We start from the raw sequence: 21,682 nt of genomic DNA on the forward strand, positions 1-21,682 counted from the left end.
AGAAAAAAATCAAGAAACTGTAACCCAATCAGGAGAAATTCGTGAGTGAATTGGATATCCAACAAGTGCTGAGTGCTGCTATTGGCAGTTGCAAATCTATTAATTTTACGCTTGAAGTCAGGAGAGCGTTGTACAGTACAATAGATCTAATATGATACCAAACCATTAAGATATACTGTATCTATCATTTTATAATGAAGTGTGAGAGAATCGTGATATTTCAATATACATATTGGATTAAACGAAACTGTCTAGAAAAGATCAATCCAGAATTTTCCAAGTTTCTAGATCAACATTTAAATAATTACGGTAACATTTATCAAGTTCTCTGGAAAATACAAAAATGATGGGGAACTGATAACTTATTTCCTTGAATTCATCCACATTCATTTCGATGGTCTGATCACTAGTTTTTTACATCAGAATATATTTTTCCACCTTTATTCCAATAATAATAATAATAATGCCCTTCAGTAAGACTCACTAACATTATACTGGCAATATTCTTTGAAGTTACAACAAAATGCTCTATATCAAACCTTTGCTGACAGTTCGAAAAAAATTCAATATATTGTAAACTTTTCCAATACCTTGTATTGCTTGTATGGGTGAATTGAAACTTTATAACATCATTCTCTATCAATAAAAACTCCCAGCTGATAGCTTAAGTTACCATAGAGAAATTCACCATATTCATAAACAGTATGCTCGCGCAAACCTGAAGTTAGGTAAAAACTGAATTTTTAAAAATTGTCAGTTACAAAATTGAATATATATTATGGTACATCCAGGAGATAATGTATTGTCACAGAGATCAAGCAGGGATCACGTTGATGAGGGGTACTCCACGCCTCCCCGTCAATCCTTCATCATTCCTGTCATGGAAAGACGTGGTAGCAGTGATCACATGCAGCCAAGGTAAATATTTGTTTGTTTCTTTTTATAACATTTAAAATGCTTTGAATTTACTTGAAATAAGCAGATGATAATGGAATTTCTTATCATTAAGGCAGCAGTAACCACAAATTCATAAACAAGGAAATGTTTACGGTATAGCTCCTTCCATTATCAATCAACATCTAAAATAATGTTATGAATTGCTCAAAAAAACTTTCAAATGATTTTTGATATCTTGATTCGACCTCACTCTGTTTCTAGAGATATATTGTCTAGAATTTCTGAACTGACTGAGTTAGAAATTTAATGTATCAAAATCGTGAGCTGTATCTTGGAGTTGAGATATAATTATAATTTTCGTATTGCACAAACAAATCATAGAACTACAAAAAATGATCGTCTTTTTTCGTAAAGGCTACTCTTGAATATGAATGAAAATAGAAATCTAAGTACCCTTTTCAAATTGTTTACTCACAACATGTTTTGGCTATAAGATGCCATTATCAAGTAAATAATAATTATTAAGATTCCTATTTTTATCTATAAACTACAGATAATTATAGACAAAACTAACTGCTGGATTAAAACCGGGTTCAAGCCTTCTCATTACCAAAAGTTTTTTAACCAGATCACTCCCGTGTTATCGGATGGGCACGTTAAACTGTCGGTCTTGGCTGAAGTATGACAGTCGTAAGGCCCATTGACGGCTTAAATGATATATTCAGGTGCCCGCAAGGGACTCCCCACCAACAAAAGCCATACGACTTTACTTTACTTTTTACTGCTGGATTAGACAAAATATTCTAGAAGAGCGTGGCATAATAATTTTCATTATTGCATAGTAAGTTACTTGGTTGAGTGGTGGAGAGGAAATTGCTGTCAAACTTACAGAATCACAAGTAAAAAATAAACCAAACCGGCCAAAAATAAAGGGTACCAGTGACTTTATAAAAATGTTTGCTATACTATATCATAATATAATAATATTACAAAAACTACAAAACTACAAAATGAAAGAATGGAAAAAACAAGATCTTCCAACATTAAAAAAAATCTCAATTTTTCCAGCATGCCAAGCCCCGGAGAAATTCGCGCTATGTTTGGTACATCACGAATCTGCGAGTACCCCGAGTACCAGAGAGCGTCGTCAATAGTTCCTGATCCCGTCGAGTGGAGCGCTGACACACATTTGGATGATTTGGAAGAGAAACTTATAAAAATTAGACAGTGGTCTGAAGCCACCTCAAGTCGGCAACAAGATGCCTTCACAGAAATCGGTAGGAGAGACGCCAGTCACCGTTTGGTCCAAAATGCACCACCTGAAGTACTTTTCGGGGCTGATTTCGGGGTTCCTAGAGGTTCGAGGTTCTATAGAGCTGAATGTTGTTCCAACAGAAGTTTTACTGGAACTGTTAGTGAGAGTGACGACCTGTCTTCTACAAATTCACAATCGGGACTCCCAAATCATTATCTACATGAAGATGGAGTCCGAGGTTACCCAAACCGGAGAGGTTCCAGTATTTTCACACTGAACGACGACTCGAGAAGCCTCACAAGTGATGAGAGGATGGTCAAGTATTTACTCGACAAGGATGTGATGAACATTGAAGGCACATCTCTTAGTAAAGCGAAATCACTCAGTAAACTTTGTGATATTGTACAAAGTCTACGTAGAGTCTATGAGGATAACAAGAAGGCATGTCATGTTGTGAAAAAATTGTTGCAGATATTCAATGTAAACGACGAAGTGAATGGGAAGCTTGAAGGCGATACTAAGACAATTTTAAAGGAGAAATTCTGTAAGTTTCTGGAGAATAGTGAACCTGAACTAGATGCTTATAAGGACATCAACAAGCTATTCGATTTGTTGGAGTTTGGGTTGACGGCTGACGAAGAAAGCACACTGCAGAGTACACTAGAAAATCTCTGTGTAAAACTAAACCCAGAACTAAATTGCCTACAATACGAGGCACAACCAGTTCTCAAAAGTTGTGTGCCCTCTGAAAGGGAGCTGTTGACAAATGAGGAAGATGAAGTGTTAATAAAGTTACACAATTTGTCATCAGATCTGAGTGTGACGGTTCTGGAAGAAATCGATGGGAAAACTAGTGTTGTAGGACAGTCGTTGCCCAAGAAAAATAGTTTTGATCGATCGAATACTTGTAAAAAGCCTGTAACTAACATTCCTGTGAATCTTTCTAGAGGCAGCAGTTTTCAAAGTAATCACACATCAACAAGAGTTCAACAGGTGGCATCTAGTGAGAGTAACACATCAGCAGCATCGAAGCAAAGCATGACATCGGGCAGGAGAAACTTTGGGGCCTTCAAGGAGGATTTGTTTAGAAAAGCGATAGCTCTCGGGTTCACAAAAGATGTGGAGGAACTCGAGAAAAGCGCAGGGAGTTTGAGTAGGCGATCGCAGCTCGCTCTGTTGGAGAGAAAAGTGAGCGGCCGGTACAAAAGCATGCAGATTGCTGAAGAACGCAGGAAAATTGGAGCTCCCGAAAGAATTGCCATCAATAATAAACCGTTGGGGAGATGTAGGCCTGGTAGTAGCGATGTAAAGAAAGGCAGAGTTTCTTCTCCGACTTCCTCCCAGAATTTATCAAATGTATCAAATGTATCAAAGGCATCAAATATGTCCACAACTCTCCTGAGACCAAGAACTAGTAGTAATTTGGAAGTAGAAGAAAAGATGTCTCCAAGAAAGCTGGGTGTCAAGAGTAGTAATAATCGTAGAAAAATAGTTTTAGATATCATTCCAGTTTTAAGAAAAAATAAAAGTAAGGATGATGACATGGTTGAAGCTGTGGAAAGAGTAACTCTGCCAGAAACCATTTCCTGCTCACCGGTAGATGAAGATAATGATGAGGTTTATTCAAAATCAAACCCGTGTTTTGAGGAACAAAGAGGGGAGAGCTCTAGTGATGATCAGATAAGAACTCTTTCAGATGCTACAGAACAGATTTCGGAGGCTACAAGTGATGATACAGAGTTGGATACACAGATTGATAATGAGTGTTCTGTTAGAAAAACTGGTTCTAAAAATAGTAACAATAATCGAAGGAAAACTATCCATGCCATTGTGACTGTCTCATGTGGCTTACCTGAAAAGTCACAAGAAGTTCTGTCGGAGGGAGAAAAGGTTGGAGATGAAGTAAATAAGAACGAGTCAAGTTTTCTACAATCTTCCCCTTTGGAATCGAATAGAAGTTCAACATTAATCATGAGGAGTGAAAATGCAGAACCAACAGTGATTACAGACCCAACCGTTTCCACTGAGCCTACAACAATAATTAGCGGTGTGGAAGTTGATGAACCAAATGACTCAGAAAGGTAAGGGATGATAAGTAACATTATGTTTTCTCAACTTTAAACTGTAGTATTGGAATAGGGAATATTTGTTTGAATAATTAGCTCTTTTGGGATGATTTTATCTTTATTTTTCATACCTAGTTGATATAATTAATTTTCCTGAAGGTCCAAAGATGAAATTATACTATGATCATCTTTTCAACTATCATTTTTAGATCAAATAGCATAATCATTCCAAAAAAAATGTTTGAAAATGATTAATTACTCATTTCAAGTTTCACAAAGGGACAGAAGAAAGGAAACGGGGCCGCCCAAAACAATAAACGAACAGGTAGAAGTTCTAGTGACCCTTCAGTGGTCGCCTATCGTTAATGAATTTAACGACATTTTCGTGGTCTATTGTTGAGGATTATACACCGAGGAATGAATTGTTAGACCAGCCTGGTTACTTAAAGGCATTTTCAGCTGTAACCCAGTGGTAGCCTACAGTGATCACACACATTCCTATTGATTATAAGAACAAATTTAGTCAAACTAAGAACTTTTTTTTATAAAGATTACGTCAACTAATTGACAACATATTTAATCTCAATCATGAAAAGTTATTATTACATCTTTGAAAAATATATTTTCTTGACAAATAATAAATATGATTAACAATAATGAACAGTTAAATTCATCAGATATACCAGTATCAGCTGTTTGGGTGGCAAGGCTGAGATCTGGCAACGGTTTTCTCCTATCTTACTACACTGCCATTATAACGTGGACCTCACTATGGATTCAATAATAAATTTTACAGTATACAAAAAACAGATGTAAGGTGCAAAGTAATATATGAGTCCCTACCAGCTAGAAATGCCTTCAAGAAAGCAGACGGGGCCACTCAGGCCACTAATGAGGGTAATGAAGCGGATGGAGTGTGATAGTCCAGAGTTGGAGGATGAACCTTTTTGGAACAATAGCCCACTGTAGCGCGGCCCGTCTCCTTTTTTTAACCCTCACAAATGTCTTATGAATGTTGCGCATTCTACAAATAATACTGTATAATCAAAACAATTCCTCCCCTACACACAGATGGATAGTCTAGTAGGGGAATTCCAAAATATGTTGTATATTGTATTTTATATTCGTGTATTATGTTTGTTTTTTGAAAATAAAATAAATTGAATTGAATTAAATTCTTAGAAATAACTCAAACTTCCACTTGCAGAAAAAATTATTCACTGCAGAAAAAATATTCGTAACATAAAAGACTTGTGACTTATCATGTACATTGATAGCTTGCTTGCATTGAAAATTCACTAGGATGTGTTGTACTGTAATACATAATGTAGACTTGTAGATCATCTTTTTTTTTCAATTTATCCATCATCCTTGTTTCAGTATTGTACCAGATGAAGATCAAGAATCACCGAAATCAGAAAATCAAAGGTAGGAATGAATGATTACTCCTATTTATTAGTAATAGCTGTAGGTCACCCATCTCCATCACTTATCATTATCACTCTCATTACCCACGCACAAGCCTCGAGCACATGGGGGCATCATCCTCAGAAAGAGAAAATAGTTGTTCATGATTATCATTTATGATAATCGAATGAAATATTCTAGAATCATTTTGTTGATATTTTAAAGTTTCGTCAATAATAGACACAAGACGATATGAATAAATAGGTAACTCAAAATTTCAGCATTCTATCACATAAAGTTAATCAAACTTTATGCTTGATCTCGATATTAGGTATACGTAATGTATAAACTAAAGAGACACAATCACTTTCATTTGGAACAGTGAAAATAGAATCATTAACTTTTATTAATTATATTGTTGAACTAGCAGTCTGCATTCGATGTCCTCCTATTCCTGCATTTCTCAATCAGCCTATCATTGTTAGTTTATGCTGCTGTAACAGGAAGAAATTTCAACTTTATGATCTTATTCAATTAAAATTACTAGATGTACTATTATACAGGTTCTTCGACTTCCTATGAAACATAGAAATCGGATAAATTTTTACGATAATAATCCGATTGATCCGTGATCTAATGGATAGAGTTCTTGCGTAGCAGCATAGAGATCCCGGGTTCAAACCCTCTCATTACCAAAAGCTTTTTAACCAGATCACTCCCGTGATCGGATGGGCACGTTAAACAGTCGGTCCTGGCTGAAGTATGACAGTCGTAAGGCTCATTGACGGCTCAAATTATAATAATAATGAAAATTGATTTTCAGAATCCCAGTTTGCAGTCGAAAGAAGGATCACTACATGGGCTCGATTTTCTTAATTTTCTTCACTGTGGCACTGCTCTACTCTGTCTTTCTCTATGGGAACTTTGAATTCTGCCACGATAAGTACGACTACTATCAAAAAGTGATGGTGGAATTTATGGGAGTCATCAGGAATAATATCCATGATTTCAAGGAGAAATGTTGTCAAATTTTCGCAAAAAGTATCAACTGAAAGTAAAATTTGCAAAATTTCGTGTCGTTATCCTGCTTGTGAATATATTTTTGTGATTTTATCATAATTTTTGAAGTCAGAGAAAAATCTAAAATATTATTGTGTAACACCTGAGCTGAAATATACACTACTTGTATTTCTGTAACACTCATTCAATCAAATTTTCTTCAAAAAATTATTTTTTTAAGTATTCAAATTCCAATCAGAATCAGCAAACGCTTTATAATAAGGCATGATTATGCAGGCGATTCAAAATAGTCTACACTAGTGACCCCCAGGGTTGGAGAACTCGCTCAATATCTGTTATATTGTAATCTTTGAAACCCGCAACTTTAAATTATACAGAGTTGATGAAAATCATGGAAACAGCTAAATATTTATTTCTCTTACAGGAATAATTTGACTGTAGATTTCATTGGGGATCCCATTTGAAATGAAAAATTACTCTTCAAAAATTACTCTGTCGCTGTAACATCTTTGTGTACCTGATGTTAATCCAAATCCATTTTTTCAAATGAGAAGGTTGTCATGAGAGATACATGATTTAAATATAGAGTTACAAGAGAAAACAAATGGCGAAAACCGCACATTGATATCTCAACCCGTACCAGTTTATTGATCGGGATATGAAAATAATATTGAAAGTACATGAGAAAAAATTTGTTGTAATTCAGTCCAGCTGAAGAATAATTCATTGCATACAATATTACTACAGTTTTTCTTTTCATTCATTGATTCATAACATCAGCTGATGCTATTTGGGAGCTATCACACAAACATGATTTCAGCTGGTTTGTTCAGTTCAGTTATGCTTTACAACATAATATTTACAAACTAAAAAAATAAATTACTCTTCAGCTGGACTGAATAACAACAATTTTTTTCTCATGTACTTTCAATATAATTTTTATATCCCGATAAAGGACTAAGGAGTCAATTTTGTTGTCCAACAAACTTGACCAGTGTGAAAAGGTTCGAAGAATACGTGTTGAGAATTTGAAACTGATTGATCAATTCTTTCTTTTAAAGTTATTGTAGAACATACAAACAGAAGGACAAATTTGAGTCCTAGTAAGTCAAAAGTCAGAACTAGCTAACGCTCGTTCAACTATCATTTTATCAATAGCCTATTCCAGTTAAGTGCAAATCAAGATAATATTATGGTGTGATTTATTCAAGAATTCGCTGAAGATATTTATTTATTTATTTATTCATTAGTACATAAAACTATTATTAAAATGATATTAGAAGATCAAAAACAGGCTTACCCTTTAACATTCCTCTCCCAAACTTAGATTATGAGTTCGAAGGTAGTTAATTCACTATTTACTTTTCACTTCACATCACAATATTTTAATGAAAAATAGCATTGCTGGATGAATGATTCTTCTATAGTAGGCTACGGTACATTTGGAATACCAAACCAATTATTTGTTCTTCCATTGATATTCTCCGTAGAAAATATCCATTATATACCTATAATTTCATAGTAGATCATGTTAGTTTACCTCCTTTCTCCCTGGTATCCAAAAGCAGACCATTTTGGAGCTTATTGGACTGCAATGCAGCTTTCAAAGCATGGTGGAGATCCTTGTAAGTTGAATCTATTTTCTCTGTCCTTGTTGGAGCGATGAAGGTGAACAATACCAGGGGTCCGAGCGGCGGCTCTGATTCATTGCCTGTCAATCAAAGTAAATCCATTTATCGCAAATGATCGTAATAAGTTAAAGTTAAAAGTTAATAAGTTGTTTACGGATGTATGAATTCAAATGATTATCAACGAAATTGAAATTGAAATTTTATTTACTAAATAATTTCACAGACATTTCTACAATCAAAATATTAGTAATTAGTGCAATATCAGTATTCTCTCTGTGAAATATCAGTATAAAATTAGATGTATTTACAGAATTTTAAAACCAAACTTCCTGAAAATGAGTGGTTGACTTCAAGTAACCTAATTGGATATTAAATGTATAAATGAACGATATTACATTATGAACGACAATAGAACAAATGGATGAAAGAATTTCGTCATTCTATGAACACTGAAAAAGCAAATCATTGAAGCAAAGCATTGCGCATACCAAAGCCAGATGAGTGCGTGAAGGAAGAGCGCGACAATTTCAAAGTCTCATTTCGCGTTGGTATGCGCAAATCTTCAAGATAGAAAAGTAATATTCTGATTCATTTATTCGAAATTCGGAATGTTCATCTTATTGAAGTTCAAAAATTTAGTTGATATGAGTTCAATCAATAAATTGGAAAATTTATTTTGAATATCAGCAGAGACAAAAAAGTCTATGGCTCTTTCGATTTCTCATCTCTGGTATAAGAGAAATAGTAATAGATTATTCAATCTACAAATTACCAAGAAATGGATAATATGTTAAATATATTGTAGAAATGATAAAGTATGGATTGCGTCTAGTAGTATATTATGATAGTCCGATTAAAAATCCTGCTTTATTATTGTGACACACCTAAATACCGGTACAGACAAGGTACTGTTTAAAATCTTCGAGAATAATATGTAATGCAGATTTAAATAAGACTCAATTTCACTGAAAACATTACGTTCAGAATCATTATAGAGCTAAATAGCTGCAAGCTTCATGTTGCGTGTGAAAGTTACAAATAGGAAATTATTCTTAATCACATTAATGCGCTTGTAAACAAAATATCGCTCGAGGCTGAACTAAAACAAGACACCGCAATTTTTAAAATAATTGGCATTGGATCAAAGCTGATTCTGCCACTCCTTGAACCTGGATTTGGTGTTTCTTTTATCTTTCATCATTGAGCATTTTTTGATGACCTTCTATAGACATTGAAAAATTCCATCTTGTAAAGCTATTATTCTGAGAATTCAAATTATGCTCACATTGGACAAAGAATCGATAACTTTTTTCCGCAACACATAAATATAATAATAGTATGAATAAGACAGTCAAATTTTCTCCATTTCGAAAAGTAAATAATTAGTAATAATCTTTGGTTTGTTCTGTAGAGCACAAATTCATTGGAAAGCAGGGAATTCCTCATTATCTGGTTTAGTGATCTTTACTCGTAAATCGAATGAAAATACAACAAAAGTAGGTTTAAATTTCCCAACCACTCTAAGTATATAAGAATTTCCTATATGAACACATACATACATTAATATCATTATATACATTACTAGCCGTCAGGCTCGCTTCGCTTGCCAGGCTCCGCCCCCTGGACCCCCGACTGGATCGTCCAAGAATGAGATCAGCAGGCTCGCTTCGCTCGCCAGCATTTTTCATTTGAGCATTTTTATCATATGCTAGGACAATACGGTCGGGGGTCCAGACTAAACGTCTGGCTAAAGGGATATGGCGAGCGAAGCGAGCCTGACGGCTAGTAATATAATATTCCCAGGATTGAAGTAGCAGTGCCCAATAAATTTTTCCGCGATAAATGCATTGAAATCTTCAACTTGGTGCCAACCTAACAAAGTCAACTCAACTTAATGCCAACCTGACAAAATTATTAATTTAGTTGCCAGTTAACAACTGTTTCGAAGAGGTACTCTATCTAGATTATAGTTCTATAGTAACATATGATATTATGGAAATTTCAATATTATAATTAAGAGATTGGGAGAAGAACAATATAAATGCTAAAAGACGAACTTTAAACCCTTAAAAACAACCCTTAGAGTTAAAATATTGCCAAAAGATTTCTTAGTGCGCCTCTAAAGGACCAACTGAACATACCTACCAAATTTGAACGTTTTTGGTCCGGTAGATTTTTAGTTCTGCGAGTGAGTGAGTGAGTGAGTGAGTCAGTTTGTCAGTCAGTGATTGAGTGAGTGCCATTTTGCTTTTATATATATAGATAGATAATATTATGATTTGAAATTTTACTATCTTATCATTAAAAAATTTATACGTAAAACATAATCACACGGAGCCAATCAAATTCAAGTACTCTATCAACTATTCATGCTATAATCTCTAAAAGAAATGAGAATATGGAACACATCTCTCAGTAGCTTCGGCATGTGTGGAGAAAAGTGAACAATTAAAATTCAGATTGGAGGGTTGTCTTCGTAGTCATATGAATGCTGTATACTGAACAATGTAGTAGTGCATACTGAACAAAGTGCAAGTGGAATTCTGGAATGGTGCAAGTTTAGTGTATAAAGTTCTGGAATAGTCCTGGATAATTCCAGGATGATTGCATTGTTTGAGTTGAGACTTTGTTGGACAGCTGACAATCACGTGGAGAATTAGGCTGGAAAGTTCGTGAACGATAACTGAACGTCTGAGTTGAGAATTTGGCTTATATTCAAATATTATACCGAGCTAAGTGGAGTTACAGGCCAAGCAATATTGTTTGGCTCTTCATATCCCATTCCTAATTAAACCACCAGTCATAATTCGACTAATGGTGTTACTACTCATTCGTACATTATTGCCTCAATCAGAGTCATAATTTCAATTCATTGGTTAATATTCTCCATGGAAACACACTCTCATGTAAGATAACAATGAGCAGTAATTATCATACCACATTTGCTCCAATCCACCATAATTTCTCTTCCTTCTAGACTTATTTGAGAATGATTGCTATCGTGCAAACATCCTGGAGTATTTCATGGGGATTTTGAAGTTTAGAAATCTATGAAAAAGGCTGTCTCACACTCGACACACATTAGTCCTGACTCACCGTAGTATCCAAGTTTAGTTTATGGAGGACTAACTTTTTAACTCAATTCTTCAGTATATTATTGCTTCTCAACTATAAAACACACCTTTGTTTTGAATGGTAGTGATAATATTGTAATCAGTTGTAAATCTTCCATGAGGCAGATGCTAAAGCGTCCTGTGACTGATTTCTTCCTATTCACACACATCTCATTTTTAGTGAAAGTCAAGCTTTATATATTATTTCTTTGTTCAATTCCGTTGCCACTCTTGGCACTTTTGTCCCCGGTTAAACTTGACCTTTTCGAATTAAACACTAAAATTATCTCTATCTAATGGTGATTTTAACTATATACAACACCATACCAGCAGTCAGCACTACCTAGTTATTGTAATTTATTTCTAGATCTGCAACATCCTCCAGAGGTGATATTTCTGGACCACACCCACTTAATCAACTGAGCCGCTTAGCAATGATTACCAGTTAATAGATAGATTGTTCTTGATGCTGCAGGCCTCTCTATTATCTGCTCAATGGTGAAGACGTCAAACCGAGAACCTATTAAGTGCCAATTGATTCACTGCAATCTGTCAGCGCTCCCTATATTAATAACATCAATCTTTCCTATCTAACAAATGCTGAAAACATATAATCCTCACTATAATCCAATTCACCGACTCAACAAGTGACAAATTCCCAGAAGATTGTTCTTTTCTATCACAAGCACACTCTCACTCGCACACAAGCTCTCTCTCTCACACACACAGCATCTCTCTCAAGACCTCTCCCTCAAATACTCTTCCTCTCGCAACCATTCTCACTCTCTCTCTCTCTCTCTCTCTGCCAATCTATGTCATCATAAATATTGCGAACACGCCTTGGTAACTTTGTCGTTATCAATTCAATTGGGTTGACTCATTTCCGTGACGCGTTATCAATAATGATATTATGAGACTCGAGATAATAGGCACGAATGTTGTCTACTGAACTTATTCTATGAAGATCAAGTTGGTCTATTATGTGTCGGTAGTTTTGTTAATAATTGAGAACTATAGTTCTTTCCTATTTTAGAACTATGACATAATATGGTTATTTTTGGACTTAACGTTGTATGTGATATCATTTTATAATATTTGAATGTGAAATGTATAATATGATATGTTATAATTTTTCATTTGATGGTTTTCATTAGGTTCAGAGTTGAATACACTCTTTTGCTGAAGCATTTTCCTGAAAAAGTATAGAAAATGTCGAAAAACAAGTCTGGGAATTTTAAGTGAACATTTCTCAACAAAAGGATTACGGCGAATTTTCTTTTCATCAAGAGGGAATAACTTTTCTAGAGAGCTTCATACAGCTTGAAGCACAATACAGTATTTTTGAGAAGAGGTAGTAAACGTGCAACATGTTTTGGATATTAAATTCCTTACCAGCAGAAATTTTCCTTGAAACTGTTAAGGGTTTCTCATTTTTAGGCTTAATCATTTTAATTAATTCAGTGGAATAAAAAACGTAAATATTATATTTCAAAATGTCAATTTGTTTGTGGGATACCAAATAACATTATTACTTTTTCCAATTTAGAGAGAAGTTTGCGACAGAAATGTCTCTTATGTAATTAATATGATTCTGCGGAATGCTCCCCCCCATATAAGTCATCCAGGTTCTTGTACTGTACTAAAATACTAGAAAGTGCTACATGAATGGTTGGCATCTTTGAATGACTATCAGTGTGGTAGATTGATCAAATCAATGTATGTGTAACGCCTTGGAATTTATTCACTCATGTGTGTGCGTAGTGTGTGTGTGTGTGTGTGTGTGTGTGTGTGCGTGTGTGTTTCCCTTCCCGTGCAAATGTTGATAGTTGAGCTTGAATATTAAAATTAAATAAGTATTTTTATCTTTTATTTAAATAGTTTTGATATTGTATTGTTCAATACTATTAAATATTGGTAGCTATCTATAATAGTAATATTACTTCTCTGTATCATAGATAAGTTATCTGTGTGAATTAAATTTCAATATACGTATGCGAACTCTTACTCACGAACAGACCGACAGGTCCATGTGAGTACAGTTTCAATTATTTTGTGAAATAGTTTAAACATAGATATAATTTTCTTCAAATTAGTACATTTACTTATGTTTTATGAGTCTTTTTTTGTGAAACAATAAATCAATTCAATCAATTCAATTATTGTTGACTATCACTATAATTTCTTATTGAGTTTCATTATATTCATATCATTAATTTTAATTTCATAAAAATCTTCTGCCGTACTGACTACAGTCTATATTGTTATTGAGAGATGTTGGTCTTGAAATTTTTGTTCAAGGTATCTATTATATTTTCAAAAGGAGTTCTACAATAAAAGCGTTTACTTATTTTTCCTAGCCTATGATAAATGAGTCATTCAACCAGATACTCATTTGTCAATACGTCATAATGGATAAAGTCTATTAAAAATTCACCAGTGTAAACAATAACATTAATAATTTGGATGTCAACCAGTAATAGTACTATGAGACTTGTTCTCACTGCATAATGCTGAATAATGATACTGGCTACAAGATTTATAGGCCTAGACTTGTTTTTCAAGGTCGAGAAACATTCAATCGCGACCTGTTAGATATTTCTTATTACTATTCAAAGTGGGACAGGATTCTTGAAATTTCAGAGACAATAAATGTAGCCTGGCAAAAAAGGATACAGCATCAAACAAAATTCTCAACAACAATGTTTTTATCAGAGATGGTGCACTTTCTAATCTCTAGGTTTGTGCGCAGTCAATAAGAGCAAAATATGTGCTTACATCGTTATAATGATGAACCTACGGCTTTCGGTTGTTTTGAGACATTGAATCATTAGTTTTCATGCTCATAACTGCCTGCATACAGTCACCTCTTCTACCCAAGTCATGTTTTATCAATTAGCGATACTTCATTATAAAAATACTGTACCGAAATCAGAACATCGTTTTTTGGTTTTTCGAGAAATTGGATAGTCGAATTTTAAACGTATCTACTGTGACATGGCGCATACAAAATGTGATACCTATAGAATCAATTATCAATACAGAAAAATCGAATCTACATCCTCCTTGAACAACATCAACTGAATCAACAGAACATTAGTGCATGAATGGATACACAATTAATATATAGATTAAATATAGGAACTTCATATATATATATATATATATATATATAATATATATATATATATATATATATATATATATACAACTAAGAATAAAGCAAAATGGAGAGAAAACATAGATAACAGAAAATGCTCAATAGATTTCCTCTCTGATGGAGATAGAAACTACTCAGCAACACCATATATGGAGGAATAAATAAAAATAAACCTTTACACATCGAACAAAAATCTCGACAGCTGAACAGCGTGAAGACAAACCATAATGTGTAGACCTACACAAATATAATTGCAAAAGTGACATTAGGACACATATTTATCTACTAGTGCTAAGAGAAGAAGACAGACGAGGAGATCAAATTTTACCAGGAGAATGAAATCGATTCTGTGCCAGAACAATCAACAATACAATTAACAACTACAAATTAATATATTACAACATAACAATGGAAGCAACATGAATGAGCACTACATGACGACAGTAAATCCAGTACAAGAATTAATAACATTTTGTGGGAAGACAACACAATCAATGACAGATTTCAACTCTATGAAGTAAGTAAGTAATTAATATAATTTTGTGCAAATCTACTGATGATGATACAAGTTGAAATAATTATTCAGATTGATACCAGGATTGCAGAGAAAGGCAGGAGGTACAGGAGATCCAGACCGTGTAATGATCGAGTATCTCCTACACAGTTGCATATTAGAACTCGAGTTTGAGCATCTTTGATCGAAGGATTCCTCCTGGACCCGACTGGATTCTTCTTCAGACATCTGAAGACGATTAGAGAAACTCATTTTTCAGTGTTCAATTTCCTAGAAAACGATCAAAAATCACTATTGAATTCGAAGACAGAAGAAAGTATGTTGATTCAGTTGACTGAATGTTTCTGCAAAGAAAATAGAAAAATTTTAAAAAGAAATTCTATTCTTATCCTCTTTGGTTTTGACCAGAACGTTGTCCAAGATCGGAGTTGACGGGAAGTAATCAATGCTTCAGGAGAATGTGGAATCACTTAGCCTACGTGAGATGAGTTCGAGTTATTGTAGTGGAAAACTATTGTTATTGATAATGATGAGTGGATAATGATGAATGAGTACGGTAATCGAATAGTGACTAACTGTAGTGAGATTCACTACAAACTTTCAACTAAGCAATGGTTAGTTGAAAGAGAAGCATTGACGTTTCTAGTATGAAATACTGCAAGTTAAACGTGAGTTCCACTATACAGGCCCCTCACTGGCACCATTAAAATGTGCTCTAAACCCATTATCATCCATATCAATAAACCATAACATCACATTCACTACAACAAAATAATATCTAATATCTGGAATGACAAACTGATGAACTTAGTCTCTCTTGTAAGATTTCGTACATATTATCCTTCATAATACCTCCATATCTATGTAGACTTGATAAATCAAGTGAACCAGATATAGGCTGCATGCTACATGATATGAAGTGTCATTTGTCATCTTCTGTTTGTACATTGTTGGATAAATTCTGCTAGACATTGCATGTTATACAGGAAGCCCTATAGCTCCAACATGTCATGAAATTATACGGCAGACAAGTCAGTGATTACCGTAACAAGTTTCATGATGTTATTTTATATTGTTAGGCTATGCAATATGATATTATGGAATTAAATTTTTTCTCGGTTTTTCTGAAAATATACATATATAGAGTTCACACGAATGTTTACGAATGAGATGATGAGAATGAAGACTACCATGATTATTTCAATGAATTATTCATGACTGCCATGATATTCACTGATTAATGTTATTCATGATAGATTATTTGTTATTATAGATTATTAATGGTTACTCAAGACTATCAATACAATGAGAGTTTCGGGTTATTTCAAGTGTAATTTGTAGAATTCCCAGATACACTTAAAAAAGTATTTCCTCAAGCAACCATTGATGTAGTTGTTGTGTTTTGTTTGTATCAGTGTTATTACAATGCTTCTGTACTGAACATTCTTAGAGAAAACACTTGAAGATAGATTGATTTAAAACAGCATCCCCATAATCTTCATCAACTATCATGGACTACTTACTACAAATACCATACAACTTACTACTAAACTACTTCTAACCTCTATTCAGAACTTGTCAACAGATGAAGAACTTTATCACTTATATTCTTCATTTTCTCAGTGTATCAAGGTCATAAAACATATAGTGAGATTCACTTACTGCTGTCTGCATTCCTTATAAGTAACATCAATTGCTTCCCATTCAATAAATTCTGACAGTTTGAAGTGGATCTCATTATAGTGTCTTCATGCTTGTTGACGTCTTTTTAAACGCTTATCAACCATGTCAAGTGTGTTTGTAAACACTTTCTACTTTATTGGAGCAGACTGTATAGAACACAAGTTACCTACTACTGAGTTTTTTTGTGATGATATGGATATATTCATAGATGCTTTCTATGTAACCAAATATAGGCCTACACTAATGATTGTAAGTTGAAACATTCTGTAGACTTTTCTCACGATAGGCAACTACAACAGATGCTCCTCTATCCTGTTAGTGTGATAAAAAAGAGATTGAGTACTCAGGAGATAAGAGATCATGAGGCTGAAATTAGTGACTTTTTATTTGCTTTTTCTGTTTGTATTCCTTAATATTTTTATTGACCGAGCGGAGTGAGGTCTAAGGCCGGTTACAGAGCTCGACCGACCGTCAGTGCGTACGTCAGTCGCGCTTGTCTTTTCCATAGATATTCCACGTATCTATTCAGAGCAGGACTGACGGCACTTATGCGCACGGTCAGTACCATGCGTTTTATACAGCGTATGAAGACCATCGGTCGAGCTCGTGCGCATCCGTTTCATCGGTCGACTGACGCGCTATTGGAACAAATAGAAGCTTTCAGAGCTGTACTGATCAGTATCCCGATCGCAACATAACCAATGTGCTGACACCTCTGCCCGACAATCAGCTGATATTGAATTGAATAGCATAATGAGTGAATTCAATTAATAGTGTCATATTTGAATTCAGAGTTTTCCTATACATTTCTTCAATCATTTCTAAATTTTTTATCGAAAAAAACTGAAAAAAAATATTATTAATATTATCTACATTTATTTGATCCGTAATTTAAAGTGACTGCAAGTATTCCCAATGGTGATACAAGCTCGAAATAACTCATCAAAATTTCTGATGGACATTCTGAGGTAGTTGAAAAATGTATCTTCACCCCAAGCAATGATGTATATCCAGTTCTTCTCGAGCAGCCGTAGTGAACGGATGTCTTTATCTCCAATGCCGATAATCGGTTCAGCTCGATAGCCGTTCGTGTAGACTCCGGTTAACAACAATAATTAAGGTCGTCAAAGCCCAACCTAGAAACCGTATATATTTTTTTTAATATTCTACGTATAGTTGAATAATTATAATTCAGTTATATAGTTTCAGTATAATTCAGTGAATTATGGCAAACAAGTGCAGCGAATGTGAAACTGTAATCGACTTGAAGGAATGTATTGAGTGTACCGTATGTGAAAATAAATACCATCCAAGGTGTACGCGTATAAAATCACTAAAAAACTTTCGTAAGCTTGACAAGAATGTGAAACTCAAGAATTCGTGGAAGTGTGATCAATGTATCACCTCAATTAGTGATAATAGTGATACTGTTCAGGAGAAAAATCAAGAATGTTTAGTTGACTCCTTGAAAGAATTCATCAATGAACGGTTTGCAGTATTTAGTGAAAAACTGTCCGCCCTTACATCCTCTGTGAATGAAATCAAGGAATCCATGAAAAGCCTACAAACTGATAATATTAATCTAAAAAAAGAATGCGAACGTTTGAAGCTGGTAAACCATGAGTGTCATAGGGAAATAAGAGAACTGCAACAAAGATCTCGAATTGACAATTTGGAAATAGCTGGCTACGAAAGGTGAAAATGTGTACGAGATTATAAAGTGCATTGCAGCGGTCATCAACGTTCCGTTTAAGGACGATGATATATCTATTGCTCATCGGGTTCCTACTCCGAAAGGTAAGATCCAACCAATTATTTGTAAATTCACGACAAGGAGAACCAAATTAAATTGGTTGCTGGCAGCTAAAGTAAAAAGAAATTTAGTAACCACGGACTTGAACGCTGGCCTACCTCGTGGAAACATTTATATAAATGAACACCTAACAACCGCAAATAAGCTCTTGCTAGGAAAGGCAAAATTTCTGAAGAGGGGGGGCAAATTAAAGTTTGTGTGGGTCAAGGATGGGAAAATTCTCGTGCGTCAAACACAAGATTCGCCAGCTAAGAGAATAGTCAAGGATGAAGATCTCGAACCTTTTGAGTAATGCAAAAATCAAAATATCACGGTCTTTACGATGGAAATCTAAATATTTTGTCTCTGTCTTTTCTATTTTCTTTTATACCTATACTTAGATTTTTTGTATTCCAAGAGTGCGTACTGTCACATTATATAATCTGTAATACTTTTCTTTTTATATTACACTATTATTCTGAAACTAAGTTTTATTTATTTTTTCTTTTTAATAGTCAATTGAAGATTATTGATTCAGGGTGTAGTGGATCTCATACGGTGGTTTTATTTTTCTTTGTTTATGTTTCTTTGAATATGTTTGTTCAATTTAGACTTGGAATAATTTAGAATTGTTTGAATTGAGGTTTTGGTCATCATTTAATACTTATTGAGAAGTGAACTTATTTAGTTGTTTTCTGGGGTTTGCAGGCTCAAACTCGACTTTTTCAGCTAGTTTTTTTTTCTTTATTTATCTTCCTTTTTTCTTAATTTTTATTCATAAAAAAAATGCCATTTAACTTTGAAGATACAATCGATTTTGGCATCTATGATACATTTGTAGTACACGATATTGCTACTTTCAAACCTAATTATTATTTAAACAATAGTTCAGAGAATCTAGTCAACTTATTACATATGAATATAAGAAGCATTAATAAAAACTTTGATCAATTTTTATGTTATTTGAATCAATGTGAAACAAGATTTAATGTAATAGTTTTATCCGAAACATGGATAACTGAAGACTGTCAGTGTCATTTTCTAATAGAGGGATACCGAACTATTTATAAAAAGAATAAGTATACTAAGAGTGATGGTATATGTATATTCATCCACAATGACATAGATTTCGATAGAATAGAACTGGAAATAGATAATGCCAACTCTCTCTCAATCGCATTCACAATTGAAGATAAGAAATATACTCTGATATCTGTTTACCGCTCACCTTCTCTAAACATTACTCACTTTATTAACAGTTTTGACTTGCTTCTGCAAAATACCAATAATGGAAGTACATTTTTGATTGTAGGCGATATGAACTTGAATCTATTAGAAAACAGTCATCTCACTAACGAATACTTAAGCGCTGTTCATCTGAATGGATTCAAATCTTATATTAATAAACCAACAAGAGTTCAATATAATACAAAAACATGTATAGACCATATTTTTCTCAAAAATAATAATATAAATCCTGATAATATATTAGCAACTATAATCGAATCAAATATTACCGACCACTTTATCACAACCATGCATATAAATAATAGCAGAATAAAACCTGAAAGTAATGAATTGACTAATACTAGAATGAAAATCGACTATGAGAATCTTTATCGATGCTTAGAGAATGGAAGATGGGATAATATACTTGATAATAATTCAGAGAACATTGATAATTTGGTTAATAATTTTGTAAATACTCTGACGGACCACATAAGAAAAAATTCAAAAACTTTTAAAATACCACATAAAAGGAGACCCTTAAAACAATGGATTAGTCAAGGCATTATTAATTCTATTAGAAAAAGGGACAAGATGCATAGAGAGTTGAATAAGCAACCATCCAATAATGGATTAAAGGAGGAATATAAACGGTACAGAAACACTCTGAGCAACGTGATAAAAAATGCAAAAATAGAATACTACAACGAAAAATTTCAATTTTATAAGGGTAATATGAAGAAGACATGGGAATGCATAAAGGAGATTACAAACAATAAAAATAGGGATTTTCAACCCAAAATTGAAGCTAATGTATTAAATAAGCACTTTGCAACAGTTGGCCAGTCTTATGCTAATAATTTGATACAGAATAATCGAATTGAAATCCCAGAGTCTACCTCCTGGAGACATTTGAATAGCTTCTTCCTAAAACCAACCGATACTGCGGAAATAAATAAATTTATACATGAGCTGAAACCAAACTCGTCTCCGGGTGTGGATAACATTAGTGGAATATGTTTAAAAAAAAATCTCAAAATTCATTGTTTCCCCTCTGGAAATCATTTTTAATAGGTGTTTTTTATTAGGATATTTTCCAAAGAAATTCAAGATAGCTTTAATTAAACCAATACCTAAATCCAAGGACCTTGCAAATCCTCAAAACTATAGACCTATTAGCTTATTAACCAATTTATCAAAAATTATGGAAAAAATTATAAAAGTTAGATTGATGGACTTTCTTAGAAAAAACAATTTCATTTCGAGTAACCAGTATGGTTTTCAAGAAGGTAAATCCACCAAAGATGCTGTCTTACACTTGACAAATTTAATAAATAAAAGTTTTGATAGTAATAGAAAAACACTTGCTATATTTTTGGACTTGGCAAAGGCCTTTGATTCTATACCACATTCTATCCTTTTTCATAAGCTAGAGTGTTGTGGAATAAGAGGAACAACAAAAGATATATTTGCAAGCTATTTGACAGATCGAATCCAAATTTTAACAATAAATGATAAAACTGACATTCAAAATATAAAAGAGTTTGGACTTCCACAAGGAACTGTTCTATCGCCGCTACTTTTTTTGATTTATGTCAATGACTTATTGAAAATTGATATTCCTAATGGTGTCACACTATCATTTGCCGATGACACTGCTCTAATCTTTTCAGGCTTAACATGGAATGAAACATTTAACTCTGCTAATCGTGGTCTTGAAATAGTTAAATCGTGGTTGAACAGCCATATTTTAACTCTAAATGCGAGTAAAACTAAATACATATCTTTTTCCCCTAACATAAGTGGTCAGCCTCCTGATGAGCTTGAGCTGATAATACACTGTCATAACAACATCACTGTTAACTGCACTTCTCCAACAATAGAAAGAGTTAAATCAATCAAATATTTAGGTGTTTCTGT

At 33.8% G+C, this 21,682-nt stretch overlaps 2 protein-coding genes across 4 annotated transcripts in view; one reads left to right on the top strand and one right to left on the bottom strand.

Moving 5' to 3' along the window:
* LOC111051408 overlaps window positions 1-21,682 on the bottom strand; it is a 97,498-nt gene that overhangs the window by 18,887 nt on the left and 56,929 nt on the right. For 2 of the 3 annotated variants that reach the window (XM_039425965.1, XM_039425967.1), the window contains one exon: window positions 8,186-8,356. In XM_039425965.1, the coding sequence (XP_039281899.1) occupies window positions 8,186-8,356 (171 nt within the window). Of the gene's footprint in view, window positions 1-8,185; window positions 8,357-15,140; window positions 15,328-21,682 lie in introns of those variants that run through there. The other variant, XM_039425966.1, reaches the window with a different exon arrangement.
* On the top strand, window positions 600-6,822 carry LOC111051406. The gene is made up of 4 exons (XM_022337920.2): window positions 600-918; window positions 1,966-4,233; window positions 5,599-5,646; window positions 6,449-6,822. Exons 1-4 carry the CDS (start codon window positions 779-781, stop codon window positions 6,675-6,677), a joined length of 2,685 nt encoding a protein of 894 aa, XP_022193612.2. The 5' UTR covers window positions 600-778; the 3' UTR covers window positions 6,678-6,822.

The sequence above is a fragment of the Nilaparvata lugens genome, chromosome 4, assembly GCF_014356525.2.
Source record: "Nilaparvata lugens isolate BPH chromosome 4, ASM1435652v1, whole genome shotgun sequence".
In the NCBI taxonomy this organism is placed as follows: Eukaryota; Metazoa; Arthropoda; class Insecta; order Hemiptera; family Delphacidae; genus Nilaparvata; species Nilaparvata lugens.

Bases quoted from the DNA above. Each gene is read 5' to 3' on its own strand.
- LOC111051406 (XM_022337920.2), top strand. From the start codon at position 779: ATGGTACATCCAGGAGATAATGTATTGTCACAGAGATCAAGCAGGGAT. The intron at 4,234-5,598 runs GTAAGGGATGAT...TCCTTGTTTCAG, and splicing joins GAACCAAATGACTCAGAAAG to TATTGTACCAGATGAAGATC. The intron at 5,647-6,448 runs GTAGGAATGAAT...ATTGATTTTCAG, and splicing joins CCGAAATCAGAAAATCAAAG to AATCCCAGTTTGCAGTCGAA.